Source organism: Polypterus senegalus, chromosome 2, assembly GCF_016835505.1.
Source record: "Polypterus senegalus isolate Bchr_013 chromosome 2, ASM1683550v1, whole genome shotgun sequence".
In the NCBI taxonomy this organism is placed as follows: Eukaryota; Metazoa; Chordata; class Cladistia; order Polypteriformes; family Polypteridae; genus Polypterus; species Polypterus senegalus.
In genome coordinates, this window is record NC_053155.1 from 207,036,566 (window position 1) to 207,062,295 (window position 25,730).

Genomic DNA, 25,730 nt, shown 5'->3' on the forward strand with positions numbered 1-25,730 from the left:
GACATTAGAGGGACAGCTAAAGTTGGATGGTTGGGAGACAAAGTCAGAGAGGCGAGATTGCATTGGTTTGGATATGTGCAGAGGAGAGATGCTGGGTATATTGGGAGAAGTACATTAAGGATAGAGCTGCCAGGGAAGAGGAAAAGAGGAAGTCCTAAGAGAAGGTTTATGGATATGGTGAGAGAGGATATGCAGGTGATGGGTGTAACAGAACAGGATGCAGAGGACAGAAAGATATGGAAGAAGATGATCCGCTGTGGCGACCCCTAACAGGAGCAGCTGAAAGAAGAACAAGAAGTATACAGTCAACCCTCGTTTATCGCGGTTAATCCGTTCCAGACTCTGCCGCGATAAATGAATTTCCGCGAAGTAGAAATTTTTTTTATATATTTTAAGCCCTTATAAACTCTCCCACACTGTTAACATTATTAGAGCCCTCTAGACATGAAATAACACCCTTTAGTCAAACGTTTAAACTGTGCTTCATTACAAGACAGAGATGGCAGTTCTTTCTCACAGTTAAAAGAATGCAAACATATCTTCAAAGGAGCATCGTGAAGAGCAGATAATGTCAGAGAGAGCGCTCGCTAAGAAAAGCAAAAAAAAAATCAATACATACTTTTAAGTATGCAGAAGCACCGTGATAAAGCGTCATTTTGTAGAGGAGCGTCCTATCTTCTAGGCAAACAGCCACTGTGTAAACAGCCCCCTCTGCTCACACCCTCTCCGTCAGGCAGAGAGAGTGAGAGAGACAGAGAGAAACAAACAAAACAAGCGCCACGCGGAAAGCATATCTTTTAGCATTGAGGAGTTTTAGTTAATATGTAATACATGCTCTGATTGGGTAGCTTCTAAGCCATCCGCCAATTGCGTCCCTTGTATGAAATCAACTGGGCAATCAAACTGAGGAAGCATGTAACCTAAATTAAAAGACCCATTGTCCGCAGAAATCCGCGAACCAGCGAAAAATCCGTGATATATATTTAGATGTGCTTACATTTAAAATCCGCGATAGAGTGAAGCCGCGAAAGTCGAAGCGCGATATAGCGAGGGATTACTGTACATAGATCCTAGTAAATATATGGCTTTGTTCTCTTTGCATGTTTGGAAGTACCAAGACCACCTTGAAAGTCTTTCTCAAGATCTTGCTGTTATGGTTTGGAATTATCAGGGGTACTTCAAAATATTATCATGAAGCCTAGGTCACTGGATGAAAATGTACTGCAAACCAAAAATATAAGTAGGGTGAATGCTTTCTGTAGTATATATATTATGTTTTTGATCATATTCCTATAGGCAAAAAACATTTTACCTAATAAGAAAATCCCTTGAATCAATCCATACCACTTAAATATTATTCAGGATATATACAGTATAATGCATGCTGCCTTAGAAAGGCAAACAGCATTATTAAAAATTTCAGTCAACCTGCACAGTCACTTTTCTCTGTCTTCTGTTCCAATAAGTGATAAATGACCATTAGCACTTACACCAGTACATTCAGGGAGTTTTTATTCAAAACTCAAAAGGTTACTCAGCAGCCACTAATAATGACAACTGTGTGTGTTTTCAATCAGCTTATGATGATTCTTTTTTGTCTATTGTTTAGATTTTATTACTGTCACTAGTCTGTGGCAGATGAGCAAGTAAGAATTTCACTGTACATATGCCAAATATAGACGGACATGCAGATAAATCTTATGTTACATAAACATGGAGAAAAAAGATCCTAGAAGCAAAATACACAAATTACCAAGCCTATTGTAATGGACAAGTATAAATATACAGCATTAAAGTGACACATTGTATAAATCAAAACTCAACATATTCATTTAAAAATGTTTATATTCGTTCTATTTCTAAAGAGGAAGAGTAACCTTTATCTATCTTTTAATAGCTAAAAGTACTCTTCTATGTGGGCACTTTGAAATAATAATAATAATAATGGCACGAAATGGTGCAGCCATTTTTCAGATAAATCACCAGAAATGCAGCAAATCAGTGACATCGCTGGTCTAATATTGAGAATAATTAAAATCACAAGAATCAATGTTTCCTTATAATGTTATCGTGATCATTTCTGAGCATGAAAACTGAATATTAGTACATGGTTTAATCCTGGTATTTCAGCTCAGCTAAAAATGTGTGGTGCTAAAAATAATCTTATGCAAATCATAATGAGCTTTCAAACTTCTATGATATGGTGGTGACCACTACAGTTTGTTTCTCTGACACTTGGCTCTGTCACTGGTGGACTAATTTTCTTCCTTCGAGTCTGAGGTCTTGATCCAAAGCTAGGAGGTACTGGTTTCAATAGCAGCAATGCCACGCTCTACAGCAGGATACTTACTATATAAGAAAATGAGAATGAAAATAAAAATTATCCCTTTAATTGCTACAGTTTTAGATTATCTAAAACAACACAAAAAACATGGCAGTCGAGATGTTAAAATCTAATCAGATTTAAAAAGTAACCCTGTTGGGTGACTTTATTTGTTCAATATTAAGATTTGTTTTATTGCATTCAGTGCTTTTGTTAATTATCATTCAGTTTATTTTAAAATGTGTGCAGTGCCCTCAGCTTTTTAATGGAAGTTCACCATAAAAGAATGAAATGAACTGAACCAAATTAATTTACAGTTGTGCTTGAAAGTTTGTGAACCCTTTAGAATTTTCTATATTTCTCCATAAATATGACCTAAAACATCATCAGAGTGTCACTCAAGTCCTAAAAGTAGATAAAGAGAAACCAGTTAAACAAATGAGACAAAAATATTATACTTGGTAATTTATTTATTGAGGAAAATGATCGAATATTACATATTTGTGAGTGGCAAAAGTATGTGAACCTCTAGGATTACCAGTTAGTTTGAAGGTGAAATTCGAGTCAGGTGTTTTCAATCAATGGGATGACAATCAGGTGTGAGTGGGCGCCCTGTGTTATTTAAAGAACAGGGATCTATCAAAGTCTGCTCTTCACAACACATGTTTGTGGAAGTGTATCATGGCACGAACAAAGGAGATTTCTGAGGACCTCAGAAAAAGAGTTGTTGATGCTCATCAGGCTGGAAAAGGTTACAAAACCATCTCTAAAGAGTTTGGACTCCACCAATCCATAGTCAGACAGATTGTATACAAATGGAGGAAATTCAAGACCATTGTTACCCTCCCCAGGAGTGGTAGACCAACAAAGATCACTCCAAGAGCAAGGCATGTAATAGTCGGCGAGGTCACAAAGGACCCCAGGGTAATTTCTAAGCAACTGAAGGCCTCTCTCACATTGGCTAATGTTCATGTGTCCACCATCAGGAGAACACTGAACAACAATGGTGTGCATGGCAGGGTTGCAAGGAGAAAGCCACTGCTCTCCAAAAAAACATTGCTGCTCGTCTGCAGTTTGCTAAAGTTCACATGGACAAACCAGAAGGCTATTGGAAGAATGTTTTGTGGACGGATGAGACCAAAATAGAACGTTCTGGTTTAAATGAAAAGCGTTATGTTTGGAGAAAGGAAAACACTGCATTCCAGCATAATAACCTTTTCCCATCTGTGAAACATGGTGGTGGTAGTATCATGGTTTGGGCCTGTTTTGCTGCATCTGGGCCAGGACAGCTTGCCTTCATTGATGGAACAATGAATTCTGAATTATATCAGAGAATTCTAAAGGAAAATGTCAGGACATCTGTCCATGAACTGAATCTCAAGATAAAGTCCTGACCTTAATCCATTTGAAATGTTGTGGAAGGACCTGAAGCGAGCAGTTAATGTGAGGAAACCCACCAACATCCCAGAGTTGAAGCTGTTCTGTATGGAGGAATGGGCTAAAATTCCTCCAAGCCGGTGTGCAGGAATGATCAAAAGTTACCGGAAATGTTTAGTTGCAGTTATTGCAGCAAAGGGGGTTCACGCCAGATACTGAAAGCAAAGGTTCACATACTTTTGCCACTCACAAATATGTAATATTTGATCATTCTCCTTAAAAAATAAATGACCAAGTACAATATGTTTGTCTCATTTGTTTAACTGCTTTTTCTTTATCTACTTTTAGGACTTGAGTGAAAATCTGATGATGTTTAGGTCATATTTATGCAGAAATATAGAAAATTCTAAAGGGTTCACAAACTTTCAAGCACAACTGTAGCTTTGCAAAACAAAAACAAGTCTTAATGAGAGCAAGTTAAATTTCCTTAGTGCTAAAGGCTGAGAAACCTTCATAGACACCTAGGCACCTAAGGTCTCTGATGCAGGCAATTCACTTTTCCATTTTGTGTGTGCACTTCAGAGAAATTTTCAAAGGTGTTGTTAGTATAGAATTGGAACATGACTTCATGTTGGTGAAACAAGCACCCACATACTAATGTTAAAAAGAAGCCGATTGCGTGCAGATTCTTGAAGAATGCCACAGGGCCTACAAAGAGCCTGGATTTACTATAACTGCTTGTTAATGCAAATATCTATTCAGCCAATCACATGGCAGCAACTCAATGCCTTTAGGCATGTAGACATTTTCAGGATGACCTGCTGAACTTCAAACCGAGCATCGGAATGAGGAAGAAAGGTGATTTAAGTGACTATGAACGTGGTATGCTTGTTAATGCCAGATGGACTGGTCTGAGTAAAACTGCTGATCATCTGGGATTTCCACGCACAGTCATCTCTAGGGTTTATAGGGAATGGTCCAAAAATGGGAAAATATCCAGTGAGCAGCAGTTCTCTGGCCGAAAATGCCTTGTTGATGTCAGTGGTCAAATGAAAATGGCCAGACAGGCTCGAGCTAATAGAAAGACAACAGTAACAACATTTGTTACAACTGAGGTATGAAGAAGAGCATCTCTGAAAACACAACATGTGGAAACCTTCAAGCAGATGGGCTACAGCAGCAGGAGACCACAGTGGGTTCCACTCCTGTCAGCTATGAACAGGCAACTGAGGCTACAATTCGCATTGGGCTCACCAAAATTAGACAACAGAAGATTGGAAAATGTTTCCTGGTCTGATGAGTCTCAATTTCTGCTGCAACATTTGGATGGCAGGGTCAGAATTTGGCGTCAACAAAATGAAAGCATGGATCCATCATGCCTTGTATCAATACTTCAGGCTGGTGGTGGTGGTGGTGTAAAGGTATGGGGGATATTTGCTTGACATATTTTGGGACTGTTAGTGCCAACTGAGCAAATGCGACAGTCTACCTGATTGTTGCTGACCATGTCCATCTCTTTATGACCACAGTGTACCCATCTTCTGATGGCTACTTCCAGCAGGATAACACACCTTGTCACAAATCTTAAATAATCTTAGACTGTTTTTTTGAACATGACAATGAGTTCACTGTACTCAAATGGCTTCCACAGTCATCAGATCTCAATCCAATACAGCACCTTTGGGATGTGGTGGAACAGGAGATTTGCATCATGGATATGTATCCGACAAATCTGTAGCAATAGCATGATGCTATCATGTCAATATGGACCAAAATCTCAGAGGAATGTTTCCAGCACCTTGTTGAATCTATCTTCTTCTTCTTCTTCTTCTTCTTTCAGCTGCTCCCATTAGGGGTTGCCACAGTGGATCATCTTCTTCCATATCTTTCTGTCCTCTGCATCTTGTTCTGTTACACCCACTCTCTTTACTTTCCTCCTCTCCTCCGGACACGTCTCCCCCCTCTTCTTCTCCTTCTTCGGACAATGGTAGCCCAATTTCTGCCAGCACCCTGTTGGCTAACAGAACTGGTGGTAGTCATTGATAACCCAAGGCTCGACCGATCCGGTATGGAAATTTGTACTGTTGTCCACATATTGATTTGGCAAAATTTTACACCGGATGCTCTTCCTGATGTAACCCTCCCCATTTATCCGGGCTTGGGACCAGCACGAAGAAACACACTGGTTTGTGCATCCCCTGTGGCTGGGTTACCTTGTTGAATCTATGCATTGAAGAATTATGGCAGTTCTGAAGGCAAAAGGGGGTCCAAACCGGTTCTAGCAAGGTGTACCTAATAAAGTGACTGGTGAGTGTAGTTTTAAGTTTAATTTGCTTGTTGACTTCTCTTTGGAAAAAAGAGGTATCTATTGTGTAAACAACAATACATAGTAAGTACATTTACTGGTAGAGTGTTGCTAAGCAGTACTAAAGAAAGAGAAAATGATTGCTCTGGTTTGTGTTTATATTCTCTTGAGTCCTTGAATGTCTGCTGATTATACCTGAAAGCCCTAATCTGACCCCGAATATAAAGCAGCTAAATTTTTCTAGACCATCTGGAAGCTCCATAATACTGTGAGTTTATCTGTTTCCTAAACATTTTTAGTGACATCACACTAGATGTTTTTTTTTTTTTAAATCGGACTATGTCCATCTTTCAACAGTGTGTGCTGACCTTGGACAGTTTCTGACATTTATCTAAGAAGAGTCTTCCTGTTGCAACATATATCTCTGAATTGGTGAAACCACCAAATTCCTGCCTTTTTCCACCTTTCTGATGACCTTGACATTTAGGAACCCCTGACAAAGAACAAAGTTAATATACACTTTGCTTCTTTTTACAAAACAGTAAACCTCCTTCCAAAGTTTCTTGTAAAATCTGATTCTTTGAACATTCCTCAAAGCAGGATCTTTAGTAATCTGTTTTCACTTTATATGTTTTATTTGATATATGTTTCATGGCAGCATATTTTCCTCATAAGCAGCCAAAGCAGCAGCAATTTCATAGCATTATCCAAAGACAGTTCTGGGGAGTTTTCACACTGTCTTTATCAACTTATTTTATTAAAATTCATGTCCACTGGAGACAATTCAAGTGACTCGTTATCTTTATTTTTCAGTATTTTAATTTATTTAATTGTACCAAAAAGATATTGCATATTGTCATTTGCTGATGCACTGTTTAGTGGGTTAATGATTTAAGCAGTTTGTAATAGCAGTTCTTTTCCCATTTTCAACAATTCTTGTTTTTGTGCAGAATATTTCCTATATATAACAGTGAAATTTGTTTTTGTTTTTCTGTATACTGATTTTTTTTATTTGTAACCAATTCAGGCTGTCATTATGTAAACAATCTATGTGACCACCTACAATTTCTAACAAAAGTACTAGTGTTTACATTTTTTTTCTCTTGAACTTTAATGGCATTTGGTTTGTGTTGCATCACTCTTGTATAAAATTAACCATGGTAGCTGATTATTTTATACAAGATACAATAAAAATACACATATAAATGAGTTTGCTTTGAAATAGGCTGTGAACTGTAATAAAGTTACTCTGCTATTCTGCTATTAACAAATGCTGGATTTTGAAGAAGGCCCATCACACTCGAATGTTTTTTCCGTGTTTCATAAGATGGTGTGTGATGTAAATAGGTAATGATCACATGTACAAACACAACACACTAAAATGCACGCAATTTCATTTTACGTTCGCTTGAAGAAGAACCCATCCTGACAGCAAGAGGTACAAGGCATGAAGCAACCCAGTCCATCTCAGGACCCACTTGTGCCTACTCAGATCCTCACACTGACAATATGAAATTGCCTGTTAACCTAGGCTGCATATCTTTGGGAATATGGAAGAAAACTGGAGGAAAAGGTAGAAAGATACAAGGAAAACATACAGCTACCATATTGAAATGATCAAGCAATGCATTTAGAGAACTATAAATTATTGTTTTGTGGATATGTAACTGTAATTACCAAGAATAATGTAAAAGCCTAACTTTGCCTTCTTATTGGTAATGCTGCAACTCCACTTGTATGGTGATTCTCACCACTGAGCCACAACTGTAACAGTTGAGTTCTTGGAATAATTAATAGCAATTATCACTCTTTGCAATTTTACCTACTTGCAATGTTGCTGTTCAATCATTAAAACAATAAATCAAAAGTTAAGGCAATAAGTGTCTTATCCTTAAAGAGAATAATTATCCAGCAATTTAAAAGCTTGGCTATTCAGTGCTGTGTTCATATAGTACTAAAATGTACTTAGGCAAATGAATAGGTATTTATTATTTGTTAACACTGTAAACCACAAAAAAGAACACCACAAACACACACAATTCATTCAATATGGTGCATTTGATTGAAAATTGGCATAATGACTACACTGTAACATTTAACTTAAATATCTAACAATATAAATTCTATGCTTATATTCAGTTAGTAAAAAGGTTCACAGTACATGAAAATTTGACGCTTGTTTTTCAAGAAATGCATGTTATTGCCACTAATACAAAGCACATACTCTATCTATTGATGGCGCACACGAAGAAGCAAAAACAAGACTTTGAAGCACCCTAACCAACTCCCAAACTCAGTTACTCCGGTTCTTTGCTTTGGGACCACAGCACATCCTGGGTTCAGGTCCTGCCAGTCTACTGTATTCTGCGCACACACACAAACTGACCCACAATCACTCAAATGCTCCCAATTTAATGTCACCAGTAACAGAGAAAATGTGTTGCGACAAAAGGTGCTATATCTTCAGTCCATACTTGTTTCCCCGGACCATTTATAGAGGAGGTGTCCCGACCGTCCGCCACAGTGTATAGGTAAGGGGAGAATGTGCAAACTTCCCACAAGACAATGGCTACAGTGGAACTCCAACCTAAGACTCTAAATCCTCTAGGCTGCAGTACTACCCAGAGCACCAATCTTTATAAGGATATTTAAATGATACACAGTACATTTTATTTATGTCACTGGATAAAAAAAACAAAAAAACAAAAGAAACAACAGAAAGGTAACTGCTGTGGACAGTTTTTCAGGTGATGGCACCAAGAATGATATTTTTTCCCACCTACAAAATCTTATGCAAAGGATTTTAAATAGTTAAATGTTGTTATAAGCCATTTTCATGAAATAACAACACGGACATAACTTTCTGCATATTAAAATAAAAAAAATCTCTGTAGAATTGTCCAGCATCACAAAGGCAGTGTTTTATTTGATCAGTATTTTAAAAATATACTATTAATGGTTTGCTTTCATTTTTAAATTGTGTTTTTTTAGAAAATATTACAATCTTAATACAGTTTAGGTTACATGATGAAAAAAGTGATATTGTTTTTGTAGGGGATTTAGATACTGTAATTGTGTGGTTAGCTGTGCTGCCCAGCAGCTCTCTTAAGAGTTGGCCCAATCACTGTCTCTATGGGGCTAGTTTTCTGTCCTTATGTCTGCTTTGTGTTGTCTCCAGCACTTTTATATCCCAAATACATGGAAGTCAAGTGGACTGACAACACTCAATTAGCCTGATATGAGCCTTATGAAGACAGAGTTTATGAATTTGGTAAAGAACTTTGTTTCTTGGTGTAAAAAGAATTTTTTCAACTCTTCATCAGCAAAACCAAAGAACTGGTTATTGATTTTTTCAGCATCAAAGAGCATCTACATCAAGCCACTATTAGTAACAAAGGAGAGAATGAAGACAAAACTGACACCCATTGTGAACAATGTTGCATATCCTCTCTGATGTACTATCATTAACTACTTTTAGCCAACAAATTATTCAACAGAAGTGTGTCAATAAATGCTACTGATGCTCCTTCATACCTATAGCAATATGTCTGTTATAGTCTCAATAGCGTGCCCAAGAATTATTTTGAGCAAAGGCAATCCAGGAGATGATACAGAGACTGAAAGACAAGGTCAGAGGCAAGCCAGGAAGACAGTCAGAACCAAACTGACAAAATCAAAGGGCAAAAATAAAATTAGATGTCACAAATACAGCTGCAGTCAAAACCAAAATGTTTACACTTGGTCCTACTTGGTAAAAAACTCCCAGTTACGTTTTCATTTTATATAAGATACCAATAATGGCGCACTGCGAATACACTTGACTTGAGCATTCCTAGTTTTCATACTCTTTCTCTGTACATTTAGCATTCATTTGTTCAGAGGTTAATGCACTTGCTGCTTCATGAGCAGCTCTTAATTTTCTCCACCCTAGTGGCCCACTTCTTCTCTTCTTCATTCTGAATCTTTTTGCGTTAAAACTGATTAAGTCAGTGTTTGTTTTGCAATTATGTAGTATGTTTTCCTTAATTTTCACTTAAGCTGGCACTTAAGTCTTCAGTCTGCCTCAAGAATGATTTAGGATATGAATAGGTAGGGGAAGTGACAGTGAAGGTGGTAAGAAAATGAGAATGGCGCCTGTATGCATGAGCCGCGTGGTCACCCTCCTGGCCGCTGATGAGAGTTGATTCTACAATATAATAAAATAAAAATAAAAATATGAATAACCTTGTAAGTCAGTCAACCCCATGAAAGCGGATAGTAGACGTCACGTAGTGTATGTGTACCAAATTTCAGGTCAATTAGTCAAAAGGTTTGCGAGCTACAGGTGATTTAAAATCCTGGACAGACAAACGAACAGCCACGGTAGCGTATTATATATAAAGATTCACCCAAGAGCTATCAAACATGCCATGCACCATTGTATTTATAGCTAAGATAAAGAGGACGCCACCGATCCAGAATCTCATGACAGCACAAACAGGAAAGTGATGACACGCAGAAAGTAAGCTAAGAACACAACTTCCTTAAAACTAAAACAAAAATGACACCTAGTAAGAAATTAAATCTACATATCAAACAGAAAAAAGCCAACCTGGACAAAAAACACACATATAATAACAGCAAAATACTACAATGCCTTTATAATGCCTCACTTGAACTGCTCTCTTAACTTCAGTCAAGTCAAAAATGTTTTCTTTTTTGTATGTGTTAGGGAGACGGTGGGGCATGGTGTTACAATACAATACAGTTTATTTTTGTATAGTCCAAAATCACACAGGAAGTGCCGCAATGGGCTTTAACAGGCCCTGCCTTTTGACAGCCCCCCAGCCTTGACTCTCTGAGAAGACAAGGAAAAACTCCCAATAAAAACCTTGTAGGAAAATGGAAGAAACCTCGGGAAAGGCAGTTCAAAGAGACCCCTTTCCAGGTAGGTTGGGCGTGCAGTGGGTGTCAAAAGTAGGGGGTCAATACAATACAATATACACAACAGAACAATTCCTTAAGACAGCATAATAATAAAAATTTTAGAATTACGGTTTAACAGTAGATGATATGACATAATTAGGTTTCGATATTTTTAGAGTCCTGGAGACCTCATCCATCTAGCTGCATCTCCATTTGGCCATGCCACGGCTGAAACATTGCTCCGATGAAAGGACCCCTCTTTCCCATGATTCCTGTGATCCTCCATCAGGGATGACTTTTCAGTTGTCATTAGTTATATTTATATCTCCTGACTTCTTCCTTAAGACAAATAATGTACAATCCATCTATCTACCTATCTATCTACCTATCTACTTATATTTCTATTACTTCTTACTACTCCCTAAATTAATACAAAACCTTTGTCAAAGTGTTATATAAATCATTTTCATACTCATGTTAAAACAATGGATTTTGTCACATTTAAAAAAAATCATAAAGATCTCATTTTTGTATTATTGAATCCATTTATTTGTTTGTTGTTATTTTTTGTCACCTTGTAATATTCAAACATACTTTTTTTAGTTATATAGTAAGCTTTTCATTTTTTCTGATTCCACAGCATCACTGTCGAAAGTGTGGAAAAGCAGTGTGTGGAAAGTGCAGCTCCAAGCGCTCGACAATCCCTTTGATGGGTTTTGAGTTTGAAGTGCGGGTCTGTGACAGCTGCTACGAATCAATAACTGATGAGGAGTAAGTGGCCCTTTTAATTTTCTTACAAAATACAAACTAGGGTATGACAGATTGTTTTGATATTGATGTGCTGAATGTTGTTGATATGGTATTAGCCAAAAGGTGACTTGCTAATTCTGAGGAATTAACATTTGATTACTATTTCATGAAATCGATAGCTCCACCTCTAGCATTTATGAATATAGTGGGTATTTTTTTCAGTTTATTTTCATACTAGCTGTGTTACCCAGCTTTGCCTGGGAAATTTCCTAAGACAAACTGACTCAGTCATAGTGCTATCAGTTAATCAAATCTATCAGAAGAAATATATGTAATATGTGACTGAGTACTGAGTATACAAATACAGCAAATAGGAAATGAAGGACATACCACTGTTATCTTTTTTGTTGAAAGTAGAGTAAATTATTGTGTAGGCTGAGAGGGATTCCCAAACTTTTTAATATGACAGTATCTCTCTCTCTCTCATATTATATATATATATATATATATATAGATAGATAGATAGATAGATACTGCGGTGGGCTGGTGCCCTGCCCGAGGTTTGTTTCCTGCCTTGCGCCCTGTGTTGGCTGGGATTGGCTCCAGCAGACCCCTGTGACCCTGCAGTTAGGATATAGCGGGTTGGATAATGGATGGATGGATTGATATAGATAGATATATATAGAGAGAGAGTTTCTTTTTCCTAGTAACACGTTTAGCATGCTGTACACATTTAAAAATATTGTGTGGGTTTCCTCCGGGCACTCCGGTTTCCTCCCATAATCCAAAGACATGCAGGTTAGGTGGATTGGCGATTCTCAATTGGCCCTAGTGTGTGCTTGGTGTGTGGGTGTGTTTGTGTGTGTCCTGCGGTGGCTTGGCACCCTGCCCAGGATTGGTTCCTGCTTTGTGACCTGTGTTGGCTGGGACTGGCTCCAGCAGACCCCCATGACCCTAGAAAATGGATGGATGGATGGAAATAAAAGACAACAGAGACCTGAATAAACACAAAAGACCATACAGTAAAGTGTTTGTCTAATCTGACTATGTATACAGAATTGGATACTAGCATAAAATACGTTACACTAATTCTGCTTGCATTTATGGAAAGCTTTAGGCTTTTAGAAAAAAGTAAAGTCAATTTCTATATGACAAACTGGACATTCATATGCTCAGTGGATAGTCTGCAATGTGTTTAGTTAGACAGTTGAATTAATTGTGATGAATGTGATAAAGACCTCTAAGGTGTATGGCTGGGCATTTTTTTTTTTAAATTATTTAATTTAATCTAAATGTTTTAAAACGATATTCAAACATGAAAATTGTGATTTTTTTTCCTCAATTCTGATTGAATTGATTCTATCATTAAAGTTTTGGCTAAAGTTTACAGCCAGATGCCCTTCCTGATACTAACCCTTTCTCTGCATATCCGAGCTTGGGACCGGCACCAAGTTCAGCTGGTTTATCCCTTGGTGGCTAGATTACAGTGCCAAGTCAAGAGGTCTGGAGGTGCATGAGGGTGAAATGAGTACCAAAAAAGTATATGAGAATTGTCCACAGTATTTATGAGTGTGTGATTTCTTGGGTTAAAAGCAGTATTGGGGTAACAAACAAGATTCCAACTATAGTAGGTCTGCACAAAGGATCTTAAATACTTACCTCTTTGATTTGGTTAGGGATGTGTTGAGTCATGGGATTAAAGACCCCTGGTGAATGCTTTTTGCTGATGACACTGTGTTGTGTAGCACTAGAAAAGAGGAAGTTGGAAGAATGGAAGGAGGGCTTTGGAAGATAGAGCGTTGAAGATAAATAATAAGACAGAATATATGAGGTTTGATGAGTAGGATTCAGAAGTTAGCCTGCAGGGAAAGGTACTGAAACGATTTGATAAATATAAATATCTAGGATCAGTGGTAGTCCGAGATAAAAAAGTAGATACAGAGATAATCTGTAGAGTGCTGTGTGGATAGAACAACTGGAAGAAGGTATTAGGAGTATTGTGTGATTGAAGAATTAAGACAAAATTTAAAAGGTAAAGTTTTTAAGACAGCAATGATATATGGATCTGAGACACGGTGAGTTAAGAGAACGCCAGAGAAGATGTTCAGTGTGGCAGATATGAGAATTTTGAGATGGATGTGTGGCACTACAAAAAAGGACAGAAGAAGAAATGAGACAATCAGAGATACAACAAAAGTGGGAGAGATATCTAAGAAAGTACTGGAAGTTAGGCTGAAGTGGTGTGGACATGTGATGGAGAGAGACACTGAATATGAGGGCAAAATAGTGATGGGAATGAAAGAATAAGGGAAGAGAGAGAGAGAGGCCAACGTGGAGGTGGATGGATAAAATAAAGGGACATCTGAAGGAAGAGGACTGGTGAGGAGATACAGGGCTGAGAAATTTGGAGAAGGTTGCTCAAGCATATCAGCCCCACAAAGCAATGTGAAAAATGAAGAGGAAGAAGAAGAAAGTACAGTGAAAAATTTAAGCAAACACTTATTTCAATCAGCTTGTCACATGTATACAGTTAAATATAGTGTAAAAATCTGGCCAAAAATCTCCATGATGCAGGGTGTCCTCAACAGCCAAGTCTTGACAGTAGGCATGCAGATAGGGCTCAGAGCACTATTTGGGGACAAGCACAGAGGAGCTACATCAGCCCACTCTCTATGCAAAGCAGCAGCTTAGATGCTTGGGATACAAATATGGGGTTGAAAACAGGTTGCTAGGGGTAACTGGTGCATTTTTCAGTTGGATGGTAATAATGTCACAAGCTAGGCTGTGTGCGGGACATTGAATTTGCCTGCTGTGCCACAGCTGAATTGATCCTGTGGGACTGCAACACATGTCCTGCGAACTGCTATGACTTTGAAGCAAGAGGCTGAAAAGCTACAAGAATGAGAATCTTGTAAATAGTTACTGGTTGTGTTATTGGTACTTTCAGGGCATTTTCTAGTAGAAATAATCCTTTTGCGATTTCTGCACAACAAACCATTTTTAAGGTTTTGTTCTTTACATCTGTAGTAGTAGTAGTAGGGTGTTGTACCGTGTTATCCATTATGGATGCAATGAGAAGTGAAGCAAAATTACACCTTTTATAGGACAACTCAACAGATTATAATAGGCAAGCTTTCGAGGCAGCTCAGGCTCCTGACTACAACTTGCCTGGAGAAGGGGTCCAAAATGAAATGTACTCAAGTAAAGCACAAACAGATGAAAAATGTAATTAAGTAAAGTAACGAAGTAGTCTTACTTTGTAAATAGATAAGGCCTGTACTTCACTTGAAAGAATCCACACAAAACACTGATTTTATCTTTGATAGGGATTTAGCCTTCAGTTGTCACACACCTCTCTTACTAAAAACTAATTTTTTCCATGTTAGAAACATTGCAAAATTGAGAAGACTTCATACACAGAAGAATTAAAGTAACACTTTATGGCCAGGCAGTTCAAATCATTCACTTAAACTACTTAACCATGAATTGAAATTAGCAGGCTAGATGGATGGACTTTTTTATGGTAGAAGTTTAGTGTGGACAGTAGAGGGCACCAGAGCGCGCCCATCCCCAGACCCAACCTCAAAGCCCCGTTTAAATAAAACCAGTTTATTCATACAAGCACCTTTCACAAAGGTTCCAATAGTACAATAAACACAATTCTCTTTACTTTTTCTCTCTCGTTTCTCCTCCTCTACACCTCCCAGGCGAGCTTTGTCTACTTCCCCCCGACTCTTACTCGGCTGGATGAGGTCGAGCGGCTTCTGTTATCTAGGACCTGGGAGTACTTCCGCTACTAATGCATATGCCCATGGAAGTACATCCAGGTCACACTGAAGTACCACAAAGCAGGGATAAGGAATCCCTGTAGCACCCCCTGGCAGCCCTTACGGAATCCGACAAGGCTGTTCTAGGGAACTGCAATATCCAGAGTGCCTTTTGGAACATCCACAGAGGTAACATTGCCCAAGGAAATCATCTCCAGATGTGCCGGGGGAGCCTGTACTCCTTCCATAATGTTGTCTTCCCGGCATGGCATTATCCCAGTGTCCATCCCAGCTGGGATGCCAGTGTACCCACTCTGGCATTTATCATCTTTGCCCTATGTCCTCTGGTGGCATAGTGCTAGCCTCCCATCCACTTAAGGAACCATGCTGCATCCTGGCGGGGATACCCGCCCATGCGTGTTGTCCATCACATTAGTTTACCAAACATCTGAAATTTTTAAACAAGATCATTGTTTAGCAAATTGTAAAGTCTGGTAATGTCTTAGTTAACCTTTGTTTAAATGTTGTTTCTACTGGAAAGCAAACTGAAATGCCTCTGTGGGCAGCATACAGTATTTCTTTGTCAGTGTTTTTCATTGTTTCTTTTTTCAGACGTGCACCAACGGCTACTTTTCATGATAGCAAGCACAGCATTGTCCAAGTTCACTTTGAAGCAACAAGGGGATGGTTGTTAACATCTGGAGCCGATAAGATTCTGAAGGTGAGGAACAAACACTGTTCTTAAAAGCCTTTTGTGTGTCTAACCTAAGTAGATTCTAGATATCCTAAGTGTTTAGGATATATTCACAGTAAAACCCTACTTTAGTTTCACCAGGATGACATACCATAATGTACAGTAGCTTCTGTGAAAATAGTTACTGATATTCTAATTTATTTTTAAATTAACACTTATTTATCAAAACCAAGTAAAATAGCACATTACAATTGTGAATATATTTGTTTGTTTGCAACTAGACAATATGAATAGGCTTCCTTGGTTGACACATAAAGTTAGTTCAAAGCAATTCAGTCTGTAGTCTTTTATGTTGCACTCCCAATGTTTTGCAGCTAGGCCACACTAAATGATTGCAAAGGTTTATGGTAAAAACAGCAGTTCAAAATTGCTCCATCGGTCCATCCATTTCCCAAATTTGATTAGTTCAATTTGGGATTGTGGTAGCTGGAATTCCTCTGGAAGCAGTGTAAAGGAGTTGCTTCTGAGGCTCTATGTAATTCAAACTTTGTTGTTTCGTGGCTTTCAACTGTCAGTGACCAGGTGAAAGAGCTCAATATCAGGACTGGGATGGATCATGGTGCGATTCCCCAACAAAGCACTTGGTGAAGTTGGCAGCATCTGCACTGTGAATGTATAAGGTGGAGTGATGGTGCTGTGCAAAAAGTGGGAGCCATGTGAGAGAAAGCTCAGTTGATATCACAAGGAAGCATTCTGCTTGCAGTGCTTAGAGTTACTCCCTGCATGAACTAGTGTAGGAGTTCTCCTATTGCTCATGGCATAAAAGGAGCTTCAGAAGGCCTTTCTAATCTAAATGTCATGGGTTTCGTGACCCAGGTGTCCCTGGACAGATACCATAGTGAAAATGTTTTCCTGGGATGAATTGTTTTTGTAATTCCACAACAAAATCAATTTGTTCCTATTAAATGCACTTTCCATAGCATGCTATATAGCAATTACAATTATAGCATAAAAATTAACATCACACAACATAAGCAAAAATATACAGTACATATATTTTCAGGTTGGTGTTAAATCCAAATTTCAACTACCTCAAGCCAGCCACATTCTGAAAAGATTTAATTAATGGGTAGAAAATGTCCGGAAATTGGTTGTTCTTATGTAATAACACATCCACTCCATTTTAACATGGTCTGGATAACAAAAATTTAGGTAGAAGGTTCACTATATGCAAAAAAATGTTTAATTATTTTTGTATTACTACCTAATCATACAAAGCATGGTGAACCAACCTGGGTTTTCTACAGCACTACTGACTGCATGTAATGCTTATGAACATCCTGTCCATGTTCTCCACTCATATTTTTTATTATGGAGTGGTGAGCAGCTGAAATATATCATATCAACGCCATGCTCTAGGCAGGGAATCAGTCCACCATATGACTCCCAAAAACAGACATACCGCTTGAATCTGACAATTAACCTACGTGATGCAACATGTCAGGGTCTATGGCAGTGCAAGGTCTTTTTTTTTTAATTGTGTGGCTAAGGCTTTGTGGGTGCAGGTGCTGATGGTGGAAAGTCATGCGTCCCCAGATTATTTAATGGTGAAACTGGCTAATTGCTCATTCAATAGCAAGTGTGGTCACCCCAGCCATTCCTCATTTACACTCCATGGGTTGTTAACAAAAGCACCTATACTCACAATAATAAAAATAGTCTTGAGTATAGAATGAGAAGAATAATGAAATTCAGAAATGAGAAAACCCAAAAGAGAAAGTGCAGAATCGTGTGATAATGTCAGTGCAGAGAAGAGGAGGCAAGGAGGTCAGGTGGGCTTGTGAAAAGAAGGGCACTCCAGGGACAGGGCACTACTGTTGAGCAATAGGAGGCGCAACAGCAGCTGACTGCTCCAAGGGTCACTTGCAAATGCTGAGGGTTGGTGGTAGGGTGACGGACTTGGGCTCTGAAATTATCAGCAGTCTCTAGCTGAGGTGGCTAGGATGAAAGCTGGAAGAGGGGCCGCATTTGTCAGTGCCTCAGCTCAGGTAAGGACACCCAATGTGTGAGACAGAGAAGTACTGGAGAGGAAAGTAATGATTCTGACTTAATTTTTATACCTGGTTTCAACATATTTATTGGACTAATGTGTTGGTTTTTATCTTCACCAAAACACTGCTTTTATGAATTATTTATTGGAAGATTTTGGACACTCCATTTGGTTTTAATAAACACACAAAGCACTTTGCACCAGTAACTGATTTGTGTCTTCATTATCCAAGTCCATCATGGTTCATGAATATCAGTGTCCCAGGAGACAGAATATGCCAAGGCGGCGGGCACCCAGGTCATCACAACCTAACAATGCACATCTTAGAGATGTGGAATATTATTTTTAAAAAATAATGCAAACTCCACAAACACAATGATTAGGTAATAGGATTTAAACTAAGATTCCTGGAACCGTGAGGCAGCAAGTGTCTGTCATTCATTTTCATGAACAGTGTAATACTACAACAGAACATTATATGGATCAAATAAAACAGGTGTGAGGTCCCGTTAAAGTGTGTCAACCAGTGAGGCAACACTGGGATTTGGAGTTATAGTGCACTGACAGTCTGTCAGCTAACTGACAGTGGCAGGATTTCAGCCAGTGTTCGGATATTCATGAATTTAAGGCTCATCCACTGTAGATGTATAGCATTGGTAGTGAATAAGGCAGGAAGTCATAATCCTAAACAATAGAACTGGAATGGTGAGCAGATGAACATCAGTGAAAATGAAATGAAGTGGAACTCTTAACTCTTTAGAGACATTCAGTTTCAATAAATGCAGTGACATCCATTAAGCTTTTCCTCAACAGTCTTGCTGTTATCAATAAATGGAGATTGCCAAGTAGGCCACTAGCTGAAGCCTCAGAACTTCAGAAACTTTCTAATGTAATAATAATAATAATTGTTTGCATTTATATAGCGTCTTTCTCACTACTCAAAGTGCTCAGCAATTGCAGATTAAGGGCCTTGCTCAAGGACCCAACAGTCCCTTTTAGCATTTACGGGATTTGAACTGGTAACTTTCCGATTGCCAGCGCAGATCCCTAGCCTCAGAGCCACCACTCCGCCTCTGACTGAATAGAATGCTTTTTATTGTCACTATACACATGTACAATGAGATTAAAAGCAGCTCCTTCGGTGCAGACATACAGTATATGTAGAACACAAGTAAATAAACAAATGGTGCAAAAAGTTGCAAAAAAGTTCTGCGATGCTATATACATATGGAAAGAATAATAACTATTACACTACTGGGTTACTGCACATTATTTAAATACTGGAAAGAATAAATAACTATTGCACTATTGAGACTGGTATGTGAGAGAGCACCATGGTACAGATCAATTTGCTTAGCCTCCTGTCAGTGCATTTATCTCACATTATTCTCTGTCTCCTTTGCAGCTTTGGGATATGACGCCAGTGGTATCATGAGGAAAATCAGAAGACCAGAGATGAAATTTTCTACACAATAGTATATCCACACTTGGACAGTGCATTTTTTTAAGAGAAAAGGAGGAAAACTTTCAACTAGGGAGTGTGACGACTTCTCGGCTTGCAAAAGGCAGACCAAGTTTGCAAAGAGGGCCAAGGCAGAGCAGGCATGTCCCAAGTTGGTGGCTAGTGCTTGCCAATCATGTTTAGCCTGGATATTTCGAGGTGTGTTTTCCTGACATTGCAAAAGCAGGTGCCATCTCCACTAACGTTCCTGTGACAGGACTGGACATGTGCTTCAGAAGTTTATTTTTTCTTTCCTTCTTTCTGTCTGTACTTTTACCAGTGAGGTGCTTTTTTACTGCCTCCTATTGGAACAAAGGACATTCCACCATGGAAAATAATCAAAGTGTGACGTGAAACCCTAATTTTCCAGTTTCAGTTTTTTTTTCTGAATACTTTTAACCAATCTGTATAAATCACTGATACTCAGCCACTGAAAATTAACTCATCATTGCATGCTAATGCCATCTCAAGCAGCAACTCAACAAGCTGCACTGCCTCTCACAGTGCTTCTTTTTAACAGCCACACATGAAGTGGAGAGTCCTGCAGACCCAAAAAAATCGCTGCTCAACAACAGAGAAAAAAGGGCTAAACTATGGTACAAACTTCGACAGAATAAACACTGAAGTATTTATTGATACATGGATATTTAAATTCTTCTTGGAAAATTTGTGCAAAGTATTTTTATTAAGACACTGCACTTTTTATTCTGTTGCTTTTGCCTGTATAAAATATATTTTAAAATCTAAAACAAACTTGAATGGGGACATGAAAAGGAACCACATAGTGTGATAAAAACGTAAGCTGAAAAAAACGTTTTGAATTGCAAACTGCTTTTTATTTCTTTACTGATTTGTAGGTTGAATTTATAATCTAGATACTGACTGTGCAGTCAGCAGGTGACGTCTGACTCCAGCTTGATTCCTATTTGTAGTGCCTTCTTTGTGCTCCAATTTCCTCCCACCATTTGAGGGCATGCTATCAGATTGCCTAATTCTAATTGGTCAGTATGAGTACATGTGAGTGTGCCGTGTGATGGATTTCATCCTGATTTGGTTCCTGCCATGAGCCTGATACTGCTTTAATTGGCGCAGTCTCCCCATAATTTTGTAACAGACAGCAATTTCAGAAATGTATAGAAGTGTTTATAGTCTGACCCAAATGGACCTGCACTCTTGAAAAATGTGTAAATAACATAACATACTGTATAAATTACATGTATTTTACACTGCAAACCTTTAGCACTTAATGGCTGATGAAGAGTATTATTGGTACTAAGATGTAGACTTGAACCTTTAAAATAACAATACATCATCACCCAAATCTGTTTTATTTCTGCTGCTTAATGTTTTGAAAATAATCATGAATCTTTCCATGTATACAAAGGGGCTGAGTCCTATGCGTCTTGGTAAAGTCTTCTAGAATATCCCCAAATGGTATTTTGTGGAAAGTTAGATGCATCATTACCAGGTGTGATGGATCAGTAATGGATTAGTGAGTAAATGGTAGTATTGGTAGGAAGGCAGTCATTCATTATTTATACCCACTTTGTCCAGTACACAGTGGTACAAATCCTTAAAACTGTGATGCAGTAATGTTGTAAAACAGTGGTAACAATTACTATATTTCCACATGTTATTGATTTTTTTGATCCAGACACTCCTGACAAACTTCCACCCCACTCCTGTCCACTTTCTCCAACTCCTACAACAATTTCATCCCTTGCCGATGCATTCCTTTTTACCCCCTCCAAAATGCAAATATATTGAGCACATAACCTACGTGGATTATTAAAACAACAGAATAGCCTAGGTGAATTATTAAAACGACAGAATCAATGATGGATAATAAAACACTACAACCAATAATCAGTATTGTTCATCTACCTTTACAAGCTGCTATGTATATGCACCAGAATGCCTGTAATAATTCCTTTGAAAACTTGCTTTAAAAAAAAACTAAAATTCCACTGTGTCATAGATATTTGCATGGTATCTTTTTCTTCTTTTCCTACTGTATGTGGTTTTACAGTGAAACATTATCAATTACAATACTGTTCAGTGTATTTATTTTACAAAAATAAATATTCTCACAGGTTCATCTATGCTGTGGAGGCCACCTCTTGGCCACATGAACAGTCTAACTGTCCACATCTGCTTAAAACTCTTATACTAAATATTTAGTTATGTGATATCAAAGTCTTGAATCAGGAACAGCAGGATTTTCACAGGAGTACAGACTTCTAGCTCTTATTATGTGTAATCTTCCACATCAACTAAAACTGGCTGACATAATTTTCTAAACTTCTTCTTCCCAGCAGCTGACCAGGCAGATCAACTATTAGTAAAGTCTTTAAATGGTAACACACTTAAATACTGTCACACCAAAGCAGTAGAAAATATATTATTTTTAATAACATGAAAGGAAAGCTCACAAGCTGTTGATGTACCGTACAGCATATTGAATAAACTGATATTTTTTGAATTAGAATTGTTCTGTAATGTTAAATGAGTGGATAGCCAAGATGACCAGAGCCTATAGCAGCTTGCTCTCACATTTGTTTACTCCCATCTAGTCTCTTTGGCATTGATTCCCAAGTTTTTCAAGTTTTGGTACTCCTTTTCCATTCCTCAGACTCTGTGTGTACCCCTTAAGTAAATATGTTGTCTCTCTATTATAAAAAAAAAAATCTTGGAAAGAGACGAGACGTGATTTTCTCGGAGAGACACATATACGTCCCACGAGACGAGTCCATGCCCAGGGCCGGAAATAAAAGACAAAAAGGAGATGACAAAGTAGAACGTTGTAAAAAATTCAAAAATGTTGCCATGGTGTATATGCAGAGCAGGTTAGAGATAATGGAAGTACGAAAATTTGAAAGTCTCAAAAAAAGGATAGGAAAGATCACATTAATGCAAACAAATGGAAATTATTACTCGGTGAAATAAAGGAACTGTGAAAAGAGATCAAATATATTGTTCAGATTTAAAATTTAAGTCAGAGACTTGTAGATCGTATAATTCGAATTGCCAGTGAGAATTAAAAGATTCCAAAAATGTTGGAGCAGTATGAAGTCCCATGAGACGGAGACTTTTAACAGGAGATTCTTTCAAGTCACGCCCTACTTACAACTATTTTCAAACATGACCACGGTCATCTAACCTCAGTCGTGTGAATGCTTTTGTCAGACACAGTTTCTGTGCTCTCAGCTCTTATAAATTTTATCAGGACAATAATTTTATATGTTCTAGATAACACGTCAACGACTAAGCGAAGAAGAAAGAGCATGGACAAACATTCGAAAAAGTCATTTCATTTATTAGAGAGAAAGAAAAGATATTCACTCACAGGCAGTTATACGTTGCGTTGTCATGATGTAAGTCCGAATATGGAATCAAAATTCAATGCAATCTTGAAGAAAAATTAATTCCAAATATTGTTTTTACTGAAGTTTTAAAGTAAAAGTGAAAATAATGCATATGTAACAATTTCCATGAAAATAACAATCTCTTAAAATTGTATATCCGGTAAACCAAACCTGGGGGTGGGCGAGCAAATCGAGTAAAGGGCTGAGCCCCCTAGTCTTTTCAGAAAAAAATGCAATGTACACACTATACTACCAATAATTGGAATGCACTATATAGCTTTTACACAATAACAAAAATCATGATTTATTTTTAAATGTATTATAATTGCTAATGATGTGATGCATGGGCTGGCTTCTTCAAGCACAATTTCTGCAAGTTTAGTGAAATTCATGGCAGTTTTAGGCTTAAGCTGTTCTCAATTGAAAGCCTATGTCAATATATCAATATGGACAGAAAAAACACAATCACAGACATAAATGGTTGATAATGGCAAAAGAACCTTCACAGCCATATTTGAAAGCTCTGGATATTCAGCATGTGAGCTATTTGCACAGAGATGCTCTTTGATGTCTTGTTCTCATAGTCAGCCTGGTCAAAATTTTTTTTCAGACGAGTTTGATCAGGGAGGGTAAAACCCCTGCATATTGTTCTACTTTGAACATAAGCCAAAGTTCATGCTTTTTAATTACTGCCTCCATTTGATCATGCTCTTTAAATATATTGGAGTTCTTGAAATGATAAAGAAAAGCCTAAAAAGTAGCTCAGCTACAATAGCCAATTGATGTGCAGTCTTATCTTGCAGTCCAGACACAGAACTTTATAGAATACTAAAAATGTAAGCTAAGCAACTGCTCAAAAATAAACATATATGGCATAGATGAGTGAACATCAGCTTTATAATAATGAAGAGAAAAATATGGAATTTGTAGTTTAATAATATTATTTCTGAAAATGATAAATATGTTCTGAGATTTTTCAGGTAAGGAAGATTAAAGTTTTAATGTGTGGTAGTTATACTCACTAATGGTGCTGCAGATTGGTGACATGTTGCATGTACACTCGCACATGCAACAAAGAATTTCATTGAACTCTGTACACATGACAAGAATGTCGTATAAAACCTATCAACAAACAACTTAACAGTTTCCCTCATGAAAGTCAACAAACTTTACTGTGAAAACACAGGCAATCACTCTTTCAGATAAAGGTCAAGCCCAGCTCATACTGGTCATCATATTTACATGTTTGTCGGTCGTAGTTTGTTTTTCATTTGGGTCACTTGTTTGGTGACCTTCATTGGTTGGAGATGTCCACAAAAGCCGTATGGAAGGTCTACTCAGTCCATGACAAACTCCTGGCCTCAGCTGCTGGTTTGGTCTTGGTCCAGGTAACTTCACCTGAAAATATGGACTTAGCCAATGTTAGCCATTTATCCATTGTGTTTCAGAACTTAGATTTTTTTTTTTTTTTAATTTAAATGAGGTGGTCTAGTTGTGGACTAGATATAACCTGGTAGAAGGTTTTATAACTGGGAGAAGGCCATGGGGCAGACCCAGGACACGCAGGAGGGATTATATCTCCCGGCTGGCCTGGGAATGCCTCGGGGTCCCCCCAGAGGAGCTGGAGGAGGTGGCTGGAGAGAGGGAGGTCTGGGCTTCCCTACTTAGGCTGCTGCCCCAGCGACCCGACCTTGGATAAGCGGTGGACGATGGATGGATGGAGTAGATATAACCTGTCTAGTCTGGCAGATATTTCCTTTGGATTCCACATGTAGTCATTCATGCTCAAATTTTTTTTCACTGGAACAGTTAAAATAAAATCATGGTTCTAAGTAATAGTTTTCCTTACACTCTACGCACACGTGTGGTACTCCACACAAGAAAAATAATGACTGTATAGACAAAGCATGTTATATTGATAAAATATATGTCAATCATTTTACAAATCTTCACATGCCCCTGAGGGTCTTCACATACCTCTATGGCATACAACACTTAGGACCCATTCACACCCGTGTTTCTAGTGTTTTAACGCTAGACCAAAACGCTCCTAAACCACTTGTAAATTTACTTGCCATTATTTTCAATGACGCTATTCATATTTAATTGGTTCAGCAATGAGTAGTTTAGAAAAGTCCACCCTGCAGCAGTTTTTCAGTGATTTCTGCCAAACACTTGTTCAACTGAAATAAAATAATGCTTCCAAAATGCTGGTTAAAAATGTCAAGGGGCGTTTTTACAGGAAATCACTGCATCTTCCTGAATGAGCCAGATGTGAAGCATCTCATCAAAAATAGAAAAAAAAATTCTAGTGTAATTGTGCATGTGCGTCTACTGACAGGTATTAAGGGAACAGTAATGCATACTTGTAGCTTGCAATCAAGTGACATGAACTGGACAGACATTATAAGTATATGTTTAGTTTTATTCGATTTTAAGCTTTGTAAGTTTAGTCCAGATGTTTTAACATAAAGAGTGATAGTGCAGAACTATCATTCTTGCCTTACAATGCCAAATAAAAGGAGTTTGCATGTTATCCCAGTGCATGTCTGGATTGATCAGTATTAGAGGACTACCTGCTTTAAAACTGAATACAGTGGAACCTCGGTTCACGAATGACTCGGAACACGTACAAATTGGTTCACAACCAAAAAGTTCGCCAAACTTTTGCATCTGTTCACGACCACACACTT

At 38.1% G+C, this 25,730-nt stretch overlaps 1 protein-coding gene across 1 annotated transcript in view; it reads left to right on the forward strand.

Annotated features, from left to right (window-relative positions):
- The window catches only part of wdfy2 (WD repeat and FYVE domain containing 2), a 95,923-nt gene extending 74,270 nt beyond the window's left edge, over window positions 1-21,653 (forward strand). Inside the window, exons 10-12 of the mRNA XM_039745223.1 lie at window positions 11,551-11,681; window positions 16,040-16,148; window positions 19,577-21,653. Coding sequence (XP_039601157.1) covers window positions 11,551-11,681; window positions 16,040-16,148; window positions 19,577-19,606 — 270 coding nt within the window. The 3' untranslated portion in view covers window positions 19,607-21,653. The remainder of the gene's footprint in view (window positions 1-11,550; window positions 11,682-16,039; window positions 16,149-19,576) is intronic.
- The last annotated feature ends 4,077 nt before the right edge of the window (window positions 21,654-25,730 follow it).